Source organism: Pinus tabuliformis, chromosome J (assembly GCF_031772625.1).
Source record: "Pinus tabuliformis cultivar Carrire ecotype Pingquan chromosome J, CPIR1, whole genome shotgun sequence".
Classification (NCBI taxonomy): domain Eukaryota; kingdom Viridiplantae; phylum Streptophyta; class Pinopsida; order Pinales; family Pinaceae; genus Pinus; species Pinus tabuliformis.
Genome location: NC_142295.1, coordinates 151,582,815 through 151,604,528, shown reverse-complemented (window position 1 = coordinate 151,604,528; position 21,714 = coordinate 151,582,815). Strand labels below are relative to the sequence as shown.

Genomic DNA, 21,714 nt, shown 5'->3' with positions numbered 1-21,714 from the left:
CTATATATATATATATTAAATAGTCATCCATAAGAACACTATGTTATTTATAATTTTGCAATTTCTTAAGGAAATCTCGCATTTAGATATTCAACACTTGCATCAATTCGAATATGTGTGTTATATTTTATGTGAAGAAAAACATACCATACATTAGTAAAAAAACTCAAATTTCACATAGTTGTACACAAATTCTAAAATTAAAAAATATACATTTGAGAAGCTAATTCAATTTCCTACATTTAATGTTTTACAATCATATTCAAATTCATTCTGAAAGTTCCTTGAATCATCCTCTAAGTTAACATAATGTCATTCTTCCATGTTTGCATTGCCACTGATGCATCATGTGAGACCATCATTAGCTTGCACTCACCTAAGTGTGATATAATTTATAAATTTTATGTCTAATAATGATAATCAATTTCACTTTCACATTCTCTACACATATTTTTTAGTTTTTTCTTACTAGACATAGTTTTGATTAAGTTTAAATACCATAATACTTTTTTTTTGGTCAAGTAAGAATGGAGCCTTCTATTAACCGAACAAGTAAATTACATATGTTACATGTCTTTGCAAGTGCAAAGACCCAAACAAAAACCAACATGTTGTGGGAATGCCATCAACATGAAAAACAAAACCCAGGATCAAACCAATTCTCACCGATTTCCAAAAACATTTAAACAGGAAGGAGTGTTAAACTCCCAAGGGCTCTTTTTCATCCATCAACATGTTTAGAGGTTCCGCTCTGCTAACATACCCCTCCAAAAGTCACAGAGTTCCACTAAATTTCCACTAATCCAAACCCGATGGTAACACAAACCACAGTTTAAAAAATTTTGAAATCTGTCCTTCTAAAGATTTGTCGGCACTTCTAAACCGTTGATCTATTCAAGTTCTAATGGTCACAACACTTCCCAACTTCGAAACATGCTCCTCGTCTGTCAACCGTCGATCTCGCTCCACCAGATCTAACGACTCACACATATTTCGGCTGGTTAACTTGTGCACTCCAAATCCGCTCGAAAAGTGGTTTCCCTCTCTCACCTCGCTATGACATGTCACTAAGTGAGTGGAACCGGAGCCAACTGGGAATTACCATTTATAGCTTTTCCTCTGCCCAAAATCCACTTGTGGGTTTCTCCAACCTATTTCTACTAATCTGGACCTGACGGTAACACAAACCATAGTTTAAAAATGTTTAAAATCCACCCTTCTAAAGATACATCGGAACTTCTTCACCGTTGATCTATTCAAGATCCAACAGTCACAACACTTCCCAACTTCGAAACTCGCTCCTTGTCTATCAACTGTTGATCTCACTCCACCGATCTAACAGCTCACACGTATTTCGGCCTGTTAACTTGCGCACTCCAAATCCACCCAAAAATCGGTTTCCCTCTCTCACCTCGATGTTATGTGTCACTGAGTAAGTGGAATTGGAGCCAAATGGGAATTACCATTTACGTCTTTTCCTCTGCCTGAAATCCACTTGTGGGTTTCTCCAACCCATTTCTACTAATCCAGACCTGACGGTAACACAAACCATAGCTTAAAAAAGTTTGAAATCCACCCTTCTAAAGATACGTCAACACCTCTTCACCATTGATCTATTCAAGATCCAATGGTCACAACACTTCCCGACTTTGAAACTTGCTCTTGGTCTGTCAACCATCGATCTCGCTCCACTAGATCTAACGACTCACAAATATTTCGACTGGTTAACTTGCGCACTCCAAATCCGCTCGAAAAGTGGTTTCCCTCTCTCACCTCATTGTTATGTGTCACTGTGTGTGTGGAATCGAAGCCAATGAGGAATTACCATTTACGGCCTTTCCTCCACCTGAAATCCACTTGTGGGTTTCTCCAACCTGCTTCTACTCATTAACTGTCGGGTAACTTCCTCACCCAAACACCATAGATCTATCTCAACCGAGATCTAACAGTCCAAAATCAATCTCCACGCCACAGCGTCCTTGGTCTTCCTCCTCTGATCTTGACCATCCGCTCAAATCTGTTGGAATACCGATGCCAATACAATCTGCAAACTACTTCCAATCAACAAGCAAAAAGTTTAAGCATCCATGTACTCCCGCTTGTCTCCTGAGACTTATCGATCCATCTTGTCGATCCATCAATCCCTATCTTTGGCAGCCTGATAGAGATAATCCTCTAACAGTTTTCCCAGGGGTATCAACTCCCAAACGTGCCAAGTGTCCCTTTCCTTACTAATCACTCCTTTATTCGCCAAACGATCAGCTAACATATTAGCTTTTCTTTTCACATGGACAAAGTTTACAGTTTTTAAGGTTTGCAGGTGGGTATAAATATGAAGAAAGACTTGCGATAGCCTCCAATGTTTCAACACTTTATCCAGTGCCATACCATTGCATATTTTCTTGGCCACTCTAACAATCAATTCTAAATCTGCTTCAATGATGACATTGTGTGAATTTGAGTCCACCAAGATTTCCAGGCATTGCTCTAAGGCCATGACTTCCTCCATGTTATTAGTGGCCTTCCCCAAGTGGCCATAAAATATCTCCTTTATTCGTCCCTGTTCATCTCTTATAACTCCCCCAAAACCAGCTAACCCTAGGTAGCCCTTAGACTCTCCATCTATATTGACTTTTAAGAAACCATGTGGAGGAGGCTTCCAAATATTTATATCTACATTTATTTGGCTCACACCCTTAATTATGCCCTGTGGGCCTATAGACTGGAGACCTAAATGCATTATTATACATGCATCTTGGGGTAGAGGAGGGTCCTTAGGATGTTTCTACAACAATCTTCTGACTATGTCTTTGAGCTGCCTTAAAATTTGATCAATAATGTGTTGGGGCTTGCTTGCTTTATTCTTGAAGATCCTACTATTACATTCTTTCCAAACATCCTAGATGACAAAGCCTGGAACCAGAGTCCAGGCTTTATTGATGATTTCATTCCCTGAGAAGCTTTCCTCCAATTCTTCAAGGTGTTGGAGATGTTGAGTCTATCCCTATCAGTGTGCCTAAATATTGAAGCCACCCATTCCCACATGGTAGAGGTGAAAGGGCAGAGGTTGAGAAGGTGATCCATCGTCTCCTCTTGTAAGCCACATAGGTAACATTTGGATGGGCTAGTGAAGCCTTTTTTAAGGATATTCTCCCAAGTTAAAATTTTCCTTTGATGAACTAGCCAAATGAATAACTTTATTTTCATCTAGTGGGGGCTCTTCCAAAGATTCTTCCATACTTGATGAGGTTTGTGGTAGTTAAACCCTATTACTACTTGTTTAGCTTCTTTGAGGTTGAAGTTTCCTTCGATGTTCCTTCCCCATCTTAGTTGGTTAGGAAAGGAGGATGCCAAAATACTCCTATGCTCTAGATCCTGAGCAAGAGAGTCTACCTGGGCCTTCAGAGGGCTCTCTTCACTGTGGCCTAGATCCTTCCAAATTCTTGATTTTCCATTGTTCCTTACCTGCTCCCAGAAATCATTTACCATAAGTAGACCTTTGTTGTTGGTATCATTCTTGAGAGTTGCTAATTCATCCTTATACACATTAGGTTCCTGTTGCTATTTATCCTCCCAAAACTGAGCTAGGTTCCCAGCTCGGATCTCCCAGAAACTATGCCGCTGAACAATACCTGTATTTTCCCAAGCAAGGTTCCAAATATGGGAGCCCTTAATATGCCCTGATATTCGAATGTGATCGTTCTCCTACCAATTCTTTTCATTTTTTTGTTTCCAAAGATTGGCCCAGGGGGTTGCTAATTCCTTGATCCACCTCCACCAAAGTTTAGCTCCCGAAACTCTGCTGACAGTTTTAGGGTCATGAATCCCCAAACCACCATGGCTCTTGGGTTTGCAGATCTTGTCCCAGGCCACTAGAGCCCATTTATTTTTCTCTTCTCTTCTGCCCCATAGAAAATCCCTTTCTATGCTCCTAATCTGTTGCTGAACTCCTTTAGGAGCAGGAAGAGCTAAGAACATGAAAATGGGAGTTGCCTACAAGACAACCTATGTGAGCACAAGGCACCCCGCCAAATTTAAAGTCCTGCATGTCCATTTTCTGATCTTGTCTTGAAGTTTATTTATTATTGGCTCCCATACTCCCTTGCTTAGAGGATTTAAAGTCCTGCATATCCATTTTTTGATCTTGTCCTAAAGTTTATTTATTATTGGCTCCCATACTCCCTTGCTTAGAGGCTTATCTGTAAGAGGTATGCCCAGATACTTGGAAGTTAACCGGTCCCTTTGAAACCCAAGAATCCTGGTGATGTTTCTTTGAATATCAATATCAATGTTAAAGAAAAAAAATTTTGATTTTTTGAGGCTTACCTTTGTGCCAGCTGCCATAGAAAGGTCATTTAAGATTTGTTTAATCGCTCTGGCTTCCCTGACTGTGGGTATGCCCTGTAGCATTGTGTCATCCACAAATTGTTTATGAGTATTTTCCACTCCGTCCAAGGTAAGTTTGATACCCTGGATTCTTCCTTTAGCATTTACCATTTTAATCACTTTGCCTAGCCCTTCCATCATGAGAACAAAGAGGAAGGGTGAGAGAAAATCCCCTTGTTTGAGACCTCTAGAGGGTGTGAAGGTTCTTGAAGGAGCACCATTGAGCAGGATGGAAAAACTGGTCGTGGTAACTAATGCCATAGGCTCTTAGAACTACCCTTATATAGGACCAACTTAGCTTGTCGTAAGCTTTCTCTAGGTCCAGCTGAATGATCATACCATCTTGTTTGTTGCTTTTGAGAGAGTATAACACCTCGTGAGCTTGGATGATGTTATTGAGGATTTGTCTTCCTTCCACATTGCCTGTTTTCTCCTCTAAGATGAGAGTTGGTAAAAGGGGCTTGAGTCTATTTGCGATCACCTTAGAAATAATTTTGTACACCACATTACATAAAGCTATGGGTCTGAAGCCATCCAAAGTCATGGCTTTTTCCTGTTTTGGGATCAAAGCTACAAAGGAAGCATTAAGAGCCTTCAGAACCTTTTTGGATCTTCTTGAGTCTTCCACCACCTCAAGGATATCCTGTTTGACTGTTTTACAGTAGGCTTCGAATAAGTCTACATTGAACCCATCCAGGCCTGGAGCTTTTCCATTTTGCGTTTCATTGATCACTTCACTGACCTCCTCTTTCGACACTAGCCTGTTAAGATTTTGGTTGTCCTCTCTGATAACCAGCCGAGGAATGTACTGAGTGAAATTGTTGATGAACCTAGATCTATCCACCAAAGGCTCCTCTAATATACTGAGGAAGTGTTGAACAAGAACAGATTCCATATCTTTATGAGAGACGAGTTCTATCCCTTGAGAATCTTTGAGCTTTGTGTTTCTGTTGTGTGCCCTGTGATCCATGGTGGATTTATGAAAGAATTTCATGTTTCTTTCTCCCTCTCTAGTCCACTGCGCCCTCAATTTCTGTCTCCAGAAAATCTTCTCTTACATGCACCGATCTTCCCATTCTTCCTAAAAAGTGTCAACTAGCTTTTTCCACTCCTCGATAAAGCCATCTGTGATGTTGATCTGATTGATCTCCTGGAGTATCTAAATTCAGCTTCTCTTTTAGCTTTGGCGATATTGCCAAATTCCTTTTTGTTCCAATCTTTAAGCCTAGATTTGATCTGTTTAAGTTTCTATTAGAGCAAGAACATTCTAGTGCCTTGAATGTTTAGATCCTCTCTCCACCATTTGTCAATATTGCTGGTGAATTCAGGGAGAGAGAGCCAGTCATTTTCAAACCTGAAGGGTCTGTTTCTTGGTGTACCCATGAAAGTGGCTTCAAGCTATACAAGTCAGTGGTCTAAACCTCCAAAGGGAAGAATAGAAGCTAACATGGCAGGGCCCGAAAGAAAGAGGTCCTCTTAAATAATAAATCTATTGAGTTTAGAGGCAACTTGTGAAGCCCCTCCCCTCTTGTTGTTCCAAGTGAAGGTCGCATTTATTGTTTTAGTGTCCACTAACCCCATGTTCCTTATGAAGTTCTGAAAGGCCATGGAGTCTCTGCCTAGCTGTTTGATACCACCTTTTTTCTCTGTAAGAGATCTTATCATATTGAAATCTCCTACGATGATCCAGGGCATATTAGGGTGTCTTTCTCTTAGTTCCTTAAGGAAGGTGAGAAGCTTGAGTTTATCTTCTTGCTTTTGGGTCCATAAACATTTGTGATCATGTATATCTCCTAATACCTAAAGTTTGACATACTAAAGAAAGATAGTTCCTGGACGCTTCAGCATCAAGGATTCCAAATTTCTACGGATCCCGGAGCATAAGAATCCCCCCGCCGAGTTATTTGCTTTAATCTCTAGATACTCATACTTGATTAGCCATTTATTATGAATTTCTCTAATCTTATCCATTGAGAATTTTGTCTCCTGAATAAAAACCATATCTAGTTTTCCTTCTTTTATTCTATTACTGAGATTTCTTTGTTTCCTTCTATTTCCTATGCCTCTAATATTCCAGGTTGTGAGCTTCATTAAGAAAGGTTTGTAAAGGAATAACTGGTGACATATTTCATCTTACCTGAGTTGATCAAGAGTTTCCAACATTCGTTCAGCAACTCATTCTGTCTTTTTCTTCCTCTTTTCCTACCTGGGTTCTTTGGAGATTATGCTTGTGTCTCCTCCATCATTTTGACCCCTCTATGCTCCTAGATTGCATGATTTCGTTTGACTCCAAAACCCTTCGGTTTTGATCTCCATAGGAAGAGCTGTTGAACCCTATCATATTCCTCTTTTTCTAGGGATCCACTCCTTTGGTCGTCCCTCGTTCCAGAAATTTCTCTAAATCTAGATTTTCCCTTTCTAGAATCTCCTGCAGCTCATGGTCCTTCATTCCTGCCTCACTTGGACTCATCTCATGGTCCCTACTTTTCTCCATAATGCTTGGTAGATCATCCTTTTGATAGTTGTTTTTTATGATATCTTCCATGCTAGCATCCATTTCCTTCTCAGTGATAATGTTCTCCGTTTCCTAGTTTGTTTCTTTATTTCCATCTTCTTCTTTTAGGATCTTAAAGCTATTGTGGCTCGGTTTTCTCTCCTCGTTGATCTTTTCTTGTGGCCACTTCCCACCTTTCCCTTTGCCCCCAACCTAGGTGAAACCCACGGGATTTTTATCCGCAGTGGTTTTCACATTTCTCACCATATTGTTTGTTGGGTAGTCTCTGAATAGATGCCCATGTTCATGGCATTTGTGGCACCTAAATGGGATGTGCTCATAGTCCACTGCCTGCACCCATTCTTCATCATATACTTCTAAAATTATCACGTCCGGAAGTGCTCCAGATAAGTCCATTTCCACACATATCCGGGTGAAGGAGGTATATTTTCCTTTCAGAGTCACATCTGAGATCTTTAGAAAATGCCCCAGTTTGTTGCCTATTGTTTTCAGAGATTCTGGTAGCCAATAATCTAGAGGAAGGGAGTATAGTCTAATCCATACTGGTACCGATGTGAATGTTTTGTGTTTTGGGACAAAGTTCATCATCCATGGCCGCATGTAGAGGCCTGCAGCAGCATAGAAATATGGTCCTCCTTCGAACACTCTATCTTTATCCTCTAGGCTTGTGAACACCATTGTGAAGAAGCCCTTAGATCCCAGATGAAGGTTTATTTCCCCCTTTGGTTTCCAATGGCTCCTTATCCATACGTGCATAGCCCTCCCCGTCGACCATATCCCCATGAATTTGCATATAACTGCATATTCCGCCATATGATCCCTATGTGCTTGTAGCGCTGGGTTGCTTAAGATGACCCGGGGAATGATGTTTGACTTGGGTTTGCATACCCCAGTTGTCCTTATAGAAGTAGTTTTTTGACTCCTACCCCCTTTCTCCTTCTCCTTACTAGCTTCCTACTAATCTCCTTCCTGTTCATGAGGTCCGTTTCTTCCCAATATTTCCGTGTTACTTTCCTCTATTGTCTTCTCCAGAGGTTTCTTGAAACGCTTCTTTCCAGCGTCCTTGCTTCTATCCATAACTACTTGACTATCGGAGGGAGCATCACTGCCCCCTACGCATACTACCATGGTATCCAACTTCAAACCCTAATGCCAACCCTAGATCAAGTTACAGAGCCTCCGCCATTCTACTTCAAGTTCTTGAGTCGAAACATAATCCCATCAGAACTTTGTACACCTTCCCCAATTATGCAAGTTTAAATACCATAATCATGATGGAATGATGAATGAGTTAGTAAGTGGATAAATCCAACTTTATTCAATGGAAATTCCTCCCCATGTTTGATAAGAATTTTGTCAAAAGTTATAGTTCCATTAGTTCTAGCTTATCAAAATAGTCAATAGAATGGTTCAATTTGTCCACTTACTAACCCACTCCATAAGATTACTCTACCACTAACTAATAATTGCATTTTTGTTACAATTACCACGGATTAAGCATAGTGGTGGGGAAGAATGATTTCTTATGATCTCCACTCAGCTTCAATTCCAATGAAAAGACATGTTGGTTATTTGTGATAATCTGAGTCTACTTGTTATAAATTTATACATTTCATATATTTTTTAGATATATTTTCCAATTAAATTTACTCATAATCCAATAGAGATTTGTTAAATTGAGACAATAGTTTGTAATAAAACTTCAATAATAGGCACTCATAAAAAAATACAACTTAATTGGTACCTCTATCCTTGTGTGTCTAAGGCAAAGGCAAAGTAAATTTCCACTTATCATGAGAAAAAACTTAATAATCAAATAAATTTAAATAAATGTAAATATGATACTTTATCTTTTTTGTTATTGTTTATTATACATTTAACTATATTAATATTAATTATGTAAAACAATATCAATATATTAATATTGATAGATGGAAAGTTTTATCCACCGATTATAATTACATAAAATTGTTAACATTAATATGGATTGCTATATATAATTGGTTATAGTTGTATGTAAGTTGTTTAAATTTGAAGTATCTTATTTTTACTCCAAGTTTAGTCTATTATATATATTCACATATTAATATGATATATATTTCTATATTAATATTAAAAATATTAATACTAATATTTTTAATAATATAAATAGTTATATATATATATATATATATATATATATATAAAAAAATAATAGTAGTGTAGGTTGACATTAATATTAATATAATATTATTGTAATTATATATTTTATTAATTATTAATATAAAATTTATTAATAATTTTTTTATAAATAATAGTACAGGTTGATATTAATATAATATTATTTCAACTATATATTTTATTATATATTAATTATTAATAGCATTTTATTAATGTTTATTATAAATTAATATATATTGAGTTGACTCATAAATTATTTTTATTGATGATGATGAAGAAAATAGTTATTAATATCCATTCAAACTAATATGGTTCAATTAAATTTTGAAAAAAGGTAAGGAACTATTCGATTTGATTTAATTTAGAACTTTACTTTTATGCTTAAAGTGATTTAAGAAAAGCATTATTAAATCATCATAGTTATGATGAGTTAAAATGTTAGGAAAGTTACGGGTGGGGTGGTTATCTTTAGTTTCAATGAACAAATTGAAACAAGTTTCGCTTGGAGTTTGGGGATGGTTACTAATAACCAAGCGGGAGCCTATGGACCATTTCAAGGTCTTTCTTTCTAAGCGAGAAACATTGAAAATATTCTTATTATAGGGTACTTGAAACTCATAATTGTTCATCTTCGCAATGGATCGAAACAAGCCGTGAAGGAAAAATTGAAAAAAAAATTACTTGGAGTTTGGGGATGGCTTCTAACAACCAAGCAAAAGCCTATGGACTACTTCAAGGTCATTCAACAAGAAAAATTGAAAAAATATTATTATGGGGGACTTTAAGCTCATAACTTTCCATATTCACAATAGATCCAATCATAATGATCCCATTCTCAATTCCATATTTAGTTGGATAAAAAATACTCTTTCCCAATTTTATAAATTTTAATATTATCATTTTTTATGGAATAATAATATCGAGGTTAACCCATGGAGATCCAAGTAGTTAATTTACTAGGGGGGGCGTTATTATTTAATGATCAATTATTATTTTCTCCAATCCCATGAACTCTTTATTTTTCCTAAGGTCCATGGTGAATATCATATCCAACGTATGGTTAATCTACTTAATGGGTTTCATATGCCCTAACATCTTTAGTTTCATCTTATATTTGGATTTAAGCCTGTAATTGGAATGAACTCTACTTAGTGGCTCTATATGGCTGATGGGGTGTATATTACGACATTTGTCCACTTCTTATTCCTCGGTATTAACTTAATTGGGCTCCTCATTTTATTTATTAGGTCATCATATGACCCCCATGGGTATAGAGAAAATATGAGAGTTGAGTTAATTCCTCCATGGGCTTTTTCATGGATCCTCCTTCTATCTCAACCTTCTAAGGAGGCCCTTCATATTTTGTCATGGAAGATGACATCTATATATTTAGAATTTTCTATCTTCATCTATCCAATTTTTTCTTGGATATTCAGGTTATTTCGTCTCCTTATTTTTTGCTTCTCCTCCCTCCCTCCCCTTTGAGTCAGTTTAGTGGTATAGAAAGGGTTTTTTAGATTTCCTTTTTGGGGTAGTCATACTAGTGAATTGATCTATAAATTTGAGAGTAATTATGGTCGAGTGGTGATTCCCAATGCCCTTGTTATTTGGGGATCATTTGGCTCTCTTTGGCATGGAGAAATTGGATTGGGTAGAGGCTCTTTCTCGATTACAATAGGACATTTTTCAACTCTAGCTACAACATAATCAAAATGTGTCTTCTTTAATTGTTTTCATGGAATTATTGGTGGAACATAGTGTTAAAATGTAGGGAATTGAGAATGATTTGATAGCAATTCACTAGTAATTGTTGGATCTCCAACTTTCTTCAAGGCATATTTCTTAGAGCAAATCCTCCTTAACGCACTCATCTTCTCTTGCTATGTGGTTCCTTCCATATTTAAATAATATTCCTTCCGAAGCGTTTGAATAGGAGACTATTGTTGGCCCTTATCCTTTTATTAATTAGAATGTTGTTTAATTATACTAAGTTCTTACAAATTTTTTGGAGATAGTATACTTCTAATTTTAGTATATTTTTCTTGCATGCAAAAAGAGAACTTTGGATGTGGATGCTCTAAATTTCGGCCTCTTCTTACAATTTAAGGAGAGAAAAACTATGATTTTGTAATTTTGATGTATGTTCATGTCTCCAAACACGGATTTTATCATTAATATAAATATTTTCTATTTTGATTTGAACCAAAAAAAGTTAGGAAGTTTTCTATTGAAAAAAAAATGGGATGGAGATCTAATGTGGGTGTACATAGAACATTCTAAGTAAAAGTTATTTTCATCTTCAATGTTCCTAAACTTACAAATGTGGCAAGTTCTTTTGGTCCATGGCATATTAGGAACTCTCTAATGTCTTGTTTTTCTATGGGGCTCGTAGGTTTGTTTCTATTTTTCCATGTTGATTTTATTCTTTATGTTGGTTAAAGTAGATTTATAATTTTTTATATTATAGATTAAAGTGGATCACCTACCCTTAGTAGTTAATTTTCTCTCATCCTCTAAATAATTATTGAACTACAATTCCTCATTAAATTTAGATGTAATATTTTTTTAATGTTATCATTTATGTAAAAAATCTGTTCCTTGGTGCCCTAATTATTTATCAAGACTTGGCCTCTTTATTGTATCCTTGCTTCAACTACAAGGGTATTGACTAGATTTTGAAGCAACCTTCGGAATCTCATGTCTTCCATGTTATTTTTCTTGTTCCTATACATTAAGCAACTAGTCATATCCACGCTCTCAATGGGGAAAGAATCACTTCTATCAGCATGATAGGATAGGGTATATTTCCTTTAAATTTTAGCATTTTCGGTTACATAATGATCTAAATTTGTGAAGGAACGAAATGAAATACAAATATACACATAAACAAAGAGCTACAGTGAAAAAAAAACTTTAATTCATTAATAACGAAGTATTGAAACATGTTTACATGCAAAATGGAAATAAACTAGCTCACGCGATGGTAGCTTACCTTTGAGAAGAGATGTGGTAGATACATGCCTTCTAAACTCTGTTACAATGAGCCTTGAAGGCATATTTATTATTGATAAATAATGAAAAAACCTAAACATCCAAAAACCTAACCTTAGGAGATGAAGCGCCAAAAGTTTGTGGGCCCAGTTGGGGTAAGTACACCAACTTCTCAAGGTTGTATCTTTGTCATACGATCTATGTTTGACGTGTATGATACCTTGTTATAAATATATATCCAAGGACTAAAAATTTCGACTATAAACCCATCCCACTGACTACCAATTTACTTGTTTTCCAAAAAAACATCGTTTAGGTCCTCAAAATGGCTCTAAAAGTTTAGGTCCCGAAAAGCTACTAAAAATAGTAAATTGTGCTACAATCAAGGAACTGAAACAAACCATGGTGGGGGTTCAAGTGGAATAGGCATGTGGCCATAAATATCCAATTGGATCACATAACACTTTTGGATTTCCTTTTCCTTTCTCTATTATTCTCTAGAGATGCTAAAACCCCAAAATTCATGACCATATAAGATAACAATCATGATTATTACCTCAGCAAGGAGTTTCCTTTTAGTACAAAATTAAAGGTATATTGTTTTACAACTATTTTCAAGTCCATAATAAGTTTTTCACCATCCTTTTATCCTTTTCTAAATGACATAGTTCCAATTGAGCTTGTGGCGAAGATTAATTATGATATAATTGTATGGAGTCACTTCCTCCAAACTATTATTTTCTTATGTAGGCACATTGCTACCTATCACCAATTCCCCTTCATTGAATACCCAATTGTATTCATTCACCTCTCATAAACACTTTTGCCATTGTAAATCTACAAACATTTTAATTCGTGAAAAAAATAATATAAAATCTTGTCTATGCCTAGTTACCAATTTCAGAATTAGCTTCGAAGCAAAGCCTTTCATTTAATGGTTGAACATTAGTCACGAATTTAAAGGGAAATAACAATGTTTTACAATGTCATTTAATTCATAATTCAATCCAGGCTGGGCATACCCATGAGACATATTATTAGGTCTTTGTTTGCCTACAATCTCACTGAGGTGATTTCCTTCATCTTTTAGTAAATTGAGACTATGATTAAGCACTAATCCATGTAAACACTTTTACCCAAAACTAATGATTCCAACTCCATGCACTTGGAATTCTACTCAATAGATAACACTTGTAGTTATCGATCCAAGGGTCAATGTTTATATAGATTGTCTGCAACACAAAGATGATTCCTTCTATGGAGACCAAATCTCTATGTATTTACCAACAATATTTCATATCCATGATCTAGTAATACCTTTATGTAACTGATGGCTCCAAGGCTTCAGCATATATCAATTTCAGAAACAAAAATTCATTTCCACGTTTCTCAAAATTTGATCGCTCTATTTTAAATGCATATTTAGAACAATATACGAAACCCTTGCTAGCAAACCAGTAATTTTTCTTGAATCAATATTTACTTGGACATCTTTTCAATGCCAATCTTTGGTGAATTCTCCACACACTCCATCAATTTTTTTATATCACAACATTCAGTAATTTAGAAAGCCCCATTTTCTAGTGATCTAGAAATTCCTATGTAGATCCATTTTCAATTTGCATATTAAACTCTTCATTTGTATTCATCCAAAAATTCCATGCATCATCATAACAAGCATGATTTCTTGTGACACATTCATAATTCATCAAGGAAATAGATATCATTCATCAATCCAAACAAAAATGTTCATCAAACAAGAGCTATAGAGGTGTGCTCACTCAACCACATAACATATTATTCATTAATTGATATGCAAAATACATCAATGGGCATGATATTCAATATGGCATGTTGGTCTATCGCTTCACCTCTATCTCTATCTCTACTACCTTTGCTTCCATAATTCCTCCATGTTATATTATATTTGTGCCCATAGGCTTACAAATTTTAGATCCACAATATCCTCACCAAATCCTATAATCTCTCGCTATCCCTACAATCACTCTAGTATCAAAACAAATCAGATTTCATACTTATCAATATCTAATGATTTGCTTGAATAAACAAATCTCAAACAAACTCGATCCATTTACACTAATTCTAGATTTCTCTAGAGTTATTACAAATTTGGAACTAAAATATAATGTAATCAAGGAAACCTACTTCCTTTTGAAAAACTTGATTGACCATCTTGGATTAAAATCTATTTGATGAGATGCGCTTGCATCATTTTCATAAATGAAACTATTTTCAATGGTCCTTTTGAATTTGGTTATATCGTACTAGAGAAAATATCATTGAGAATAGTTAGTTTCCTATTGAAATCATAGGGACTCTTTACCATAAATAAAAATGGTAATGGCTATTCCAACTAGAGACGTGCTAACACATATTGCATATTTTAAGAAATTGTCTAACTTGTTAGTGCATAAGCCGAAATGGGTGGGGCATAGGGAAAAACCTTTATTAACTTTTATATTACAATTAAATTAGTTTGACCAATCCTTAGTGTTTCAAAACTTGGCAATGACATTCTTGTATAGGCATATCATAGTAGGTCTCAACTCAAAAGGATATTCTAGCTCTTCTAATTTGTTATGGAGCTTAATTTTAGGAACTATGTCAAATTCTTTTTAAAAGTCAATGAAGGAACATAAGAAAATGGTTTACTATTGTGAAATTCCTTCATATTATCCTAAGTGTAACAAGACATTCCATAGTTGAATGATAACCCATAAACCCATCTTGGTGTTTAACTATTTTTTGTTTTCTTTCTAGCCATATGTTTTCCTTATGTTCTAGAATAATCCATATAACTTCATTAAAATAGGTCTACTCATAATGGTCCTATAATTAGAGGTATTGTTTTTCCCCCCACTTTTAAAAATAAGAACAATGGGGCTTCGAGTCAATGGTTTAGAAGCTATGTTTGACTACCTAATTGAAGAGTTTAAGAATGTAAGGGATAAGGATAGGTCCTTTGATTTTTAGAATATCTTCTTGGTATCCTTTAATGTCCTTAGGCTTCCATTTGATTAGCCACTTAACACCATTATAAATGTCTTCTAAAGAAAATGTTTCTTCCTCTTTTGGAAAAGGTTATAATTTTTCCCACATCAAGAGAGATCATAATATTATTATGGTAGGAACTCTAGTCCCTCAAGGAATCATATTGTTTTCTTTAGATTTATGAGTTATAATTTTCCTCCAAAATTTCTTAGGATTTACTTTAAAGAGATGCAAAATCTCCTCTTACTTTCAATTTATATAATATATTTTTCTTTTCTTTTCTTTAAGGATTTGTACTTCTTTAGCTTATCATATTTTAAGGACTTGTTATAAGCATCATTAATATATTCTCTAGCAGTCTTACATTATTTATCATACCAAGGGTTGGCTATTCTATTTTCCTTTTTTACTCCACATTTCTATATAGAGCTTCTTAACGGAATGCATTACTATATAAGAATGCACATATATAAATATCATATGTTAGTATTATTATAAATTTAAAATAATTATATTATTACATTTTATTCATGAAGATTAATATATTATTGTCATATATCTTAGTATATTATATACTTGTATAAGTTGTATTATATATTTAGTTGAATCGGTTATTTTAAAAAATTCCATCCTTGTTTCTAGGTATTTGATAATATTGCACTAGGGGAGGTGTTGAGTCCAAATATCCTTGGATCAAGTGCATTGATAAACACCAAGAAGTTTACCATAGATTCCACCCATAAATGTGGGTAATAATCCCTTCAAATTGTTCATGAGGTTTTCTTTGAAAGAAATAGTATTATGATGATGAGTGTTACCATCCACTAAGACCAACTTTGATATACTAAGTGAAAAAATGATAAAGAATTAACAAGTTTTCTTTAGCATTTTATTTCTATGTTTGAAACGATAAGAGAGAAACTTTTTTTAATTTCCATAGTTCTCATGATACCACACTTGTTGGTTCGAACATGTCGACAAAACTCTCTTTGATGTGATTTTCTCCGAAAAAATTCTCATAATGTAGATATGGATCACAAAAGCTTAAACTCGCTAATTTTAGATAGGTCAATAGAGTTATCAAATATTTTGAAATTGAAATAAAATATGGGAATAAGCAATACATTGTAAGAGAAAGTGTTTTTCATCCATCACATTTATAACATCACAATGATGACATATTCTTGCATCCTATGAAATTCTAGGTCTTGCTCAACACCTAAGCTTCTCAAAATTCATTTTGTTTTAGCAATGGTGTTTTTCTTCCTAAATATAGCTACAAGAAAATGACATCTTTGATCTTTTGGATTATGGTTAATGACCCTTTATAATATCTTATTTTTCACTTATTCTCTACGTCATTATCACACCATAATCTCTACTTCAAATTTTAATGGTGTTAACATATTAGAGTGGCCTCCTTATTCTCCACTAGTTTGACCAAGATTAAGAATCTTTATGCTAACCAATTTTATGCCACAACATATTTTGATTGCATTTTGAAGCAATCTTAGGGAGCTTCCTGTTTTCATATTACTTGTCTTGACATTCTGCATTAGGTACTTAGTCATAGCCAAACTCTCAATGGGTGAAAGACTAGCTTCTGTAAGATAAGATAGGGTATATTGCAATTAATAAGATCATAAACTATAAAAATAAATTTGGATTTTCTCAATTTCCCTCTATGATTTTATAGAGACAATGCAACAACAAATTTCACATCCATATAAGATAACAAGAGGGACAAGTGTCTAGAACATGAGCTTCTTCTTCTTCTTCTTTCCAGAACCACAAATTTGTTGATCTACAATTGTTCCTAAGACCAAAATACGTTTTCCAATCTCCATTAATCATTTTCTCAACAATATAGTTCTAGTTAAAATTGTGAAGAAGGTCGACTTCAAGATATTCTTGTTCAACTTTCTTTGATTTGTTATTATAACTCACAACTAACATAAATTAATTTTTTGGAATTTATTAGCACAACCTTTTTTTTATTAGTGTCTATTCACATAGCTATGCTAAAACAACAATCCTTGGTAATTCTTAGTTGTTTCTCAAAATTTGCAGGAGGCATGTCCATAAGAACAATATCATCAATGTAAAGAAGAAATATTATGATTAATCTAGCTGAGGTTGTGCAACCACAACTTACTTCTTCCAAACATGCCTCTAACTTGTCAATGTGAATGCCAAAAAGAGTATAAGGGAAGGGACAATCTTTCTTAATCCCTATATTGCAACTAATTTCTTTTTACCAACCCTCGATATTCCTAGACATAACAATAACATTCCCATACAACCTTATGGCAATAACTCTAAACTCAAAATTAATTTTTAACTTTTTAATTTTTAATTTTTTCTATATTATTTAATATTAATATATAATAAAATAGTTTTTTAGATTTTTTTCAAAATTTCTTTAAAACCAATTAGTATATAATAATTATGTTATATTAATATAAATTAGTATATAATAATCCATTTATATTAATACCATCTTATCTTCATAAATAATCATATTACTAAAACAAACCTATTAAATATTTTATATCTGAATATGGATTATAAAAAACAAATATATATTGAACTAAAAAAATAATGTTGAAACTTTTCGTAATAATATCATACTTTCGAATCTGATTTAATAATATGTAATGTTATCATATATTATCTCTTTACCATAAACTTATGATAACTTTGATGACAAGGTTCACTTTATCTTAAGCATTTTGACTTATTTAAAATGAGGTTAACAAAATCTCTTTCCTACCTTGGGCTACCAACTTTGATCCATGCAGTAGAGATGAATATGGAAACAGAGAAAAATGGTGGGAGCGATGCACTTATCACAAACCTCAGAATCCAAACAAGAAATTTTTCGATATACCAGTAAATTATTACAATAATTGAAGACATTGCAGGTTGGTTGGGCAGATGGACTTATCACAGACCTCAGAATCCAAAAGAGAATTTTTGGTACACCCATAAAGTATTGCAATAATTGAAGGCATTGACTCTTGAGTGGGCACATGTTGTCCAATAATGTGTTTACCACGTAAACACTGAGAAGAATAATGGGAGGAGAGCTGCACTTTTCAAATCCGACCTCGTTGTCCAAAAGTGTGAAGAATTTTAAGTAGGCCAGTATGGTTGGTGGAAGAGATTTTAAGTAGGCCAGTATGGTTGGTGGAAGAGATGCTCTTATCAAAGACCTCAGACCTCATAATCCAAACGAGAGAATTTTTGGCACACCAATAATATACTTCAATAATTGAAGACATTGAATGTTGATGGGGCACATGTCAATATAAAGACTGTGAAGAATAGTGGGAGTCTAGAAGAGGTGCACTCATCAAATCTAAGCCTCGAGAATTTTATGTAGCCCACTATGGTTTAGAAATGATGGAAGGCATGAAATGTTTAAAGCACAAATATTGCATATTAGTTTATCAGAGAAACAACATTCAAAATGTGATTACAATTGTTTGTGCAAGTAACCATTGAAAATTTAAGTTACAATTGTTTGTGCCAGTAGAAGAGATGGCCAAACACAAGAACACATTGTGACCAAAAGTATAAAAGAGGAGTTACAGAAATGTTTGCTTTATCATTTTATTTTGTAAGATCAATCTTTTGAATTTGTCCTCCTACCTTGTAACTTGTACTATGCATATTTCTGAGTTCACTCATGCACAACTTCTAACCTATACAGAAATTACAAGCATTCTTATGACTTCTGCAACAGCACTGGATTCAAGCTAGATTCCCTCAACCTCTATGCCTCTTAGAAGGCAAAAATCCAACCTCTGACCAAGGCACTGAGAGAAGAAGCTACCCTCTACAAATCAGTTCTCACTGAGCTGCTATTTGGTCTCATCCAGTGTTAGACATAATAGTCCATAGTAATTATTAATCTACTGTAAACCTACAGATTTGAGACAAAGACGACTGCTACCTACATCGACTGTTGCCTAATTACACATTTGCGTTGCTTCGGAATGATCCCAAGGCCTTGATGGCTGCTGCTCTCAGAATGTACTGGTGATAGGCAGAAGCTAATGCAGCTCCAACAAAAGGACCTACCCAGAAAATCCACTGCACAGACAACAGTCACACTCATGAGGTTCATGATTTAGCAAATACTTGTTATGTTGAATTTTGTCATACTCACAAGGTTCGTGTATCAGCTTTAGCAAATACTAGTTCTATTGAATTATCCTAATGTTAACACTGGAGCGCTCCAACTGGTTTTCATAAAAAAGGAGCTTAACAAATTTTCTAAAATTAGAAGCAATAGACTCTCCATTACAGAATCTACTAGTGTGTCTTTCATGATACTTTAAACTTACAAACAAGCTAACGTACAAGATCTAATGCATAACATAAAGATATTGCATCCACCAGAAAAAACAAAAAAATTTCATAAAAAATCCATAAACACCTATATAGCATCTTCGATCCTTCTCTTTATACTACTCTTGGAGTGTCCAAGCACAATAGATCAAACCCTGAGCAACTAAATATATTAATAGGAAATGGAAAATTTTAAGCACCATGGTTTAAACCAATTATTAGCTTATTGCTTTTTACATCTTGAGCGATGAATATCACTTTATTCTCATCATTTAAAGAAAAAATAGAAAAACAATGATGATCGGCTTACAGCATGGTACTTAATATTTGCTTAAACAATATAAAATTATTGTACTTAATATTTACTTAAAAAATATAAAACTATTGTACTTAATATTTGCTTAAACAATATAAAACTATTGTAACGTTCCAACAATAAAAAAATAAAAAATAAATACTTACATGATCATTCCAAGATTGTTTGTGGCCATAAATCACTGCTGCTCCGAAGCTCCTTGCAGGATTGATGCCAGTCCCAGTGATGGGAATGGTCGCCAAGTGCACCATGAAAACAGCAAATCCAATAGGTAATGGGGCCAAGACCTACACAAGCAAAGCAGGTTTAGTAAAATCCATGCCCCCATTCAAGTACAAAATTAAGATGTATATGCATCTGTATATATAAACATACAGGAACATGGGAGTCTCTAGCACTTCGCTTGGGATCGGTTGCAGAGAACACAGTGTAGACCAGAACGAAGGTGCCTATGATTTCAGCAGCCAAACCCACACCTTTGGTGTATCCATGATGCACGTAGTTAGCTCCACCTCCGTATCTATCATAGAAACTCTTCTGGAAGGCCTTAACCAATCCAGTTCCACAAATGGCCCCTAGACACTGGGCTATCATATACAAAATAGCCCTTGGCAAGGAAACCTTCCTTGCTAAGAACAGGCCAAAAGTGACAGCAGGATTGATATGCCCACCTGCAACACCAAACACAAGGATCAAACACAAGAAGAAATTCAGAAATCTCAACCACCAGTGTGCCTCTACTGGTCCATATATCTGATCATTAACATTAGATATATGATGGATCGCCTTATTGGAATGATTACTGACCTGAAATACCAGCAGTGCAGTAAACCAAAACGAAAATCATGCCCCCAAAGGACCAGGCAATACCCAACACCCCAACGCTCCCACAGTTTACTGAATTCCTGGAGTGCCCAATCACAGTAGCAATAGTGATATAGAGAAACAGCAATGTGGCAGTGAATTCTGCTATCAGAGCCCTGTAGAATGACCAGAGCTTGAATTCACTAGTCTCAATGAGAGCAGCAGGAGGTGGGTCTGTGTAGTCCTTTGATGGAAATCCCTGCTGCTCCAATTCCTTCCTTTCTTCCTTTGTCATGATGGCTGGTACTGAACTGCTGCTGCTACTAATGAACTCAAAGAAGCTCAGAATTGCAGGGAGGTGAAAAGAAACTCAGAATTGCAGGGGAGGTGAGAGACACTCAACTCAGATGTTGCAAGGCAATGAGTGAATGGATGGCTGCCCTTGATAAGCTTGGAGTTTAATGGTGCCTTGAGGTATATTTATGGTATAAGTCAGTGTTTAATTTCATGGAAGACGACACGAGGTTAGTGCTGCCGCCCAAAACGGTCTCTTTCAAGTCAGGCCCATCTGCTCATGAATTTTTTCACCATGTTGGTGTCCTGAATTATCCCACATCAGCCATGGCCACTGAAAGTTGAATTATCTCACATCAGCTATGACCCTAGGACCCTCTGGCGATGAATCATCCCACACCAAGGAATTATCTATTTCATTTGCATTGTGGGCATTCATCTTTTTCCAAAAGCAAAATCCATCCGTACAAACATTTTTTACGGCCAAAAGCTAATTAAATTGGTTATAATTATAATATGTATTTTTTACCTCAAAATTTAAGGCCAAAAGCTAATTAAATTGGTTATAATTATAATATGTATTTTTTACCTTAAAATTTAGCTTGAATCAGTACTAAGGATAGTTATGAATGTATGTTGATTTATTATTATTATTTAAAGAAAATCAGATTATTTGAAATAATTTATTGGTGAGGATAGTTATGAATGTATGTTGATTTATTATTATTATTATTTAAAAAAAATCATGTCATCTAAAATAATTTATTGGTTGTCCGTAAAAGATAGCCTTTAACTCTTGTCAAATATCCCTAAGCCTTGAACCATTACCTCATTTCCTTAAGTTCCAAAAAACAAACTCAACCCAATAAAAATGTTTTTC

At 34.9% G+C, this 21,714-nt stretch overlaps 1 protein-coding gene across 1 annotated transcript; it reads right to left on the bottom strand.

The window, feature by feature from the left end:
* Positions 1-18,654: 18,654 nt before the first annotated feature.
* On the bottom strand, positions 18,655-21,009 carry LOC149226082 (putative aquaporin PIP2-8). The gene is made up of 4 exons (XM_089377404.1): positions 20,544-21,009; positions 20,112-20,407; positions 19,883-20,023; positions 18,655-19,162 (listed from the first exon to the last, which is right to left on the bottom strand). Exons 1-4 carry the CDS (start codon positions 20,833-20,835, stop codon positions 19,043-19,045), a joined length of 849 nt encoding a protein of 282 aa, XP_089233530.1. The 5' UTR covers positions 20,836-21,009; the 3' UTR covers positions 18,655-19,042.
* Between the last annotated feature and the right edge of the window lie 705 nt (positions 21,010-21,714).

Bases quoted from the DNA above. Each gene is read 5' to 3' on its own strand.
- LOC149226082 (XM_089377404.1), bottom strand. From the start codon at position 20,835: ATGACAAAGGAAGAAAGGAAGGAATTGGAGCAGCAGGGATTTCCATCA. The intron at 20,408-20,543 runs GTCAGTAATCAT...TTGGTGTTGCAG, and splicing joins CTGCACTGCTGGTATTTCAG to GTGGGCATATCAATCCTGCT. The intron at 19,163-19,882 runs GTAAGTATTTAT...TTGTCTGTGCAG, and splicing joins AACAATCTTGGAATGATCAT to TGGATTTTCTGGGTAGGTCC.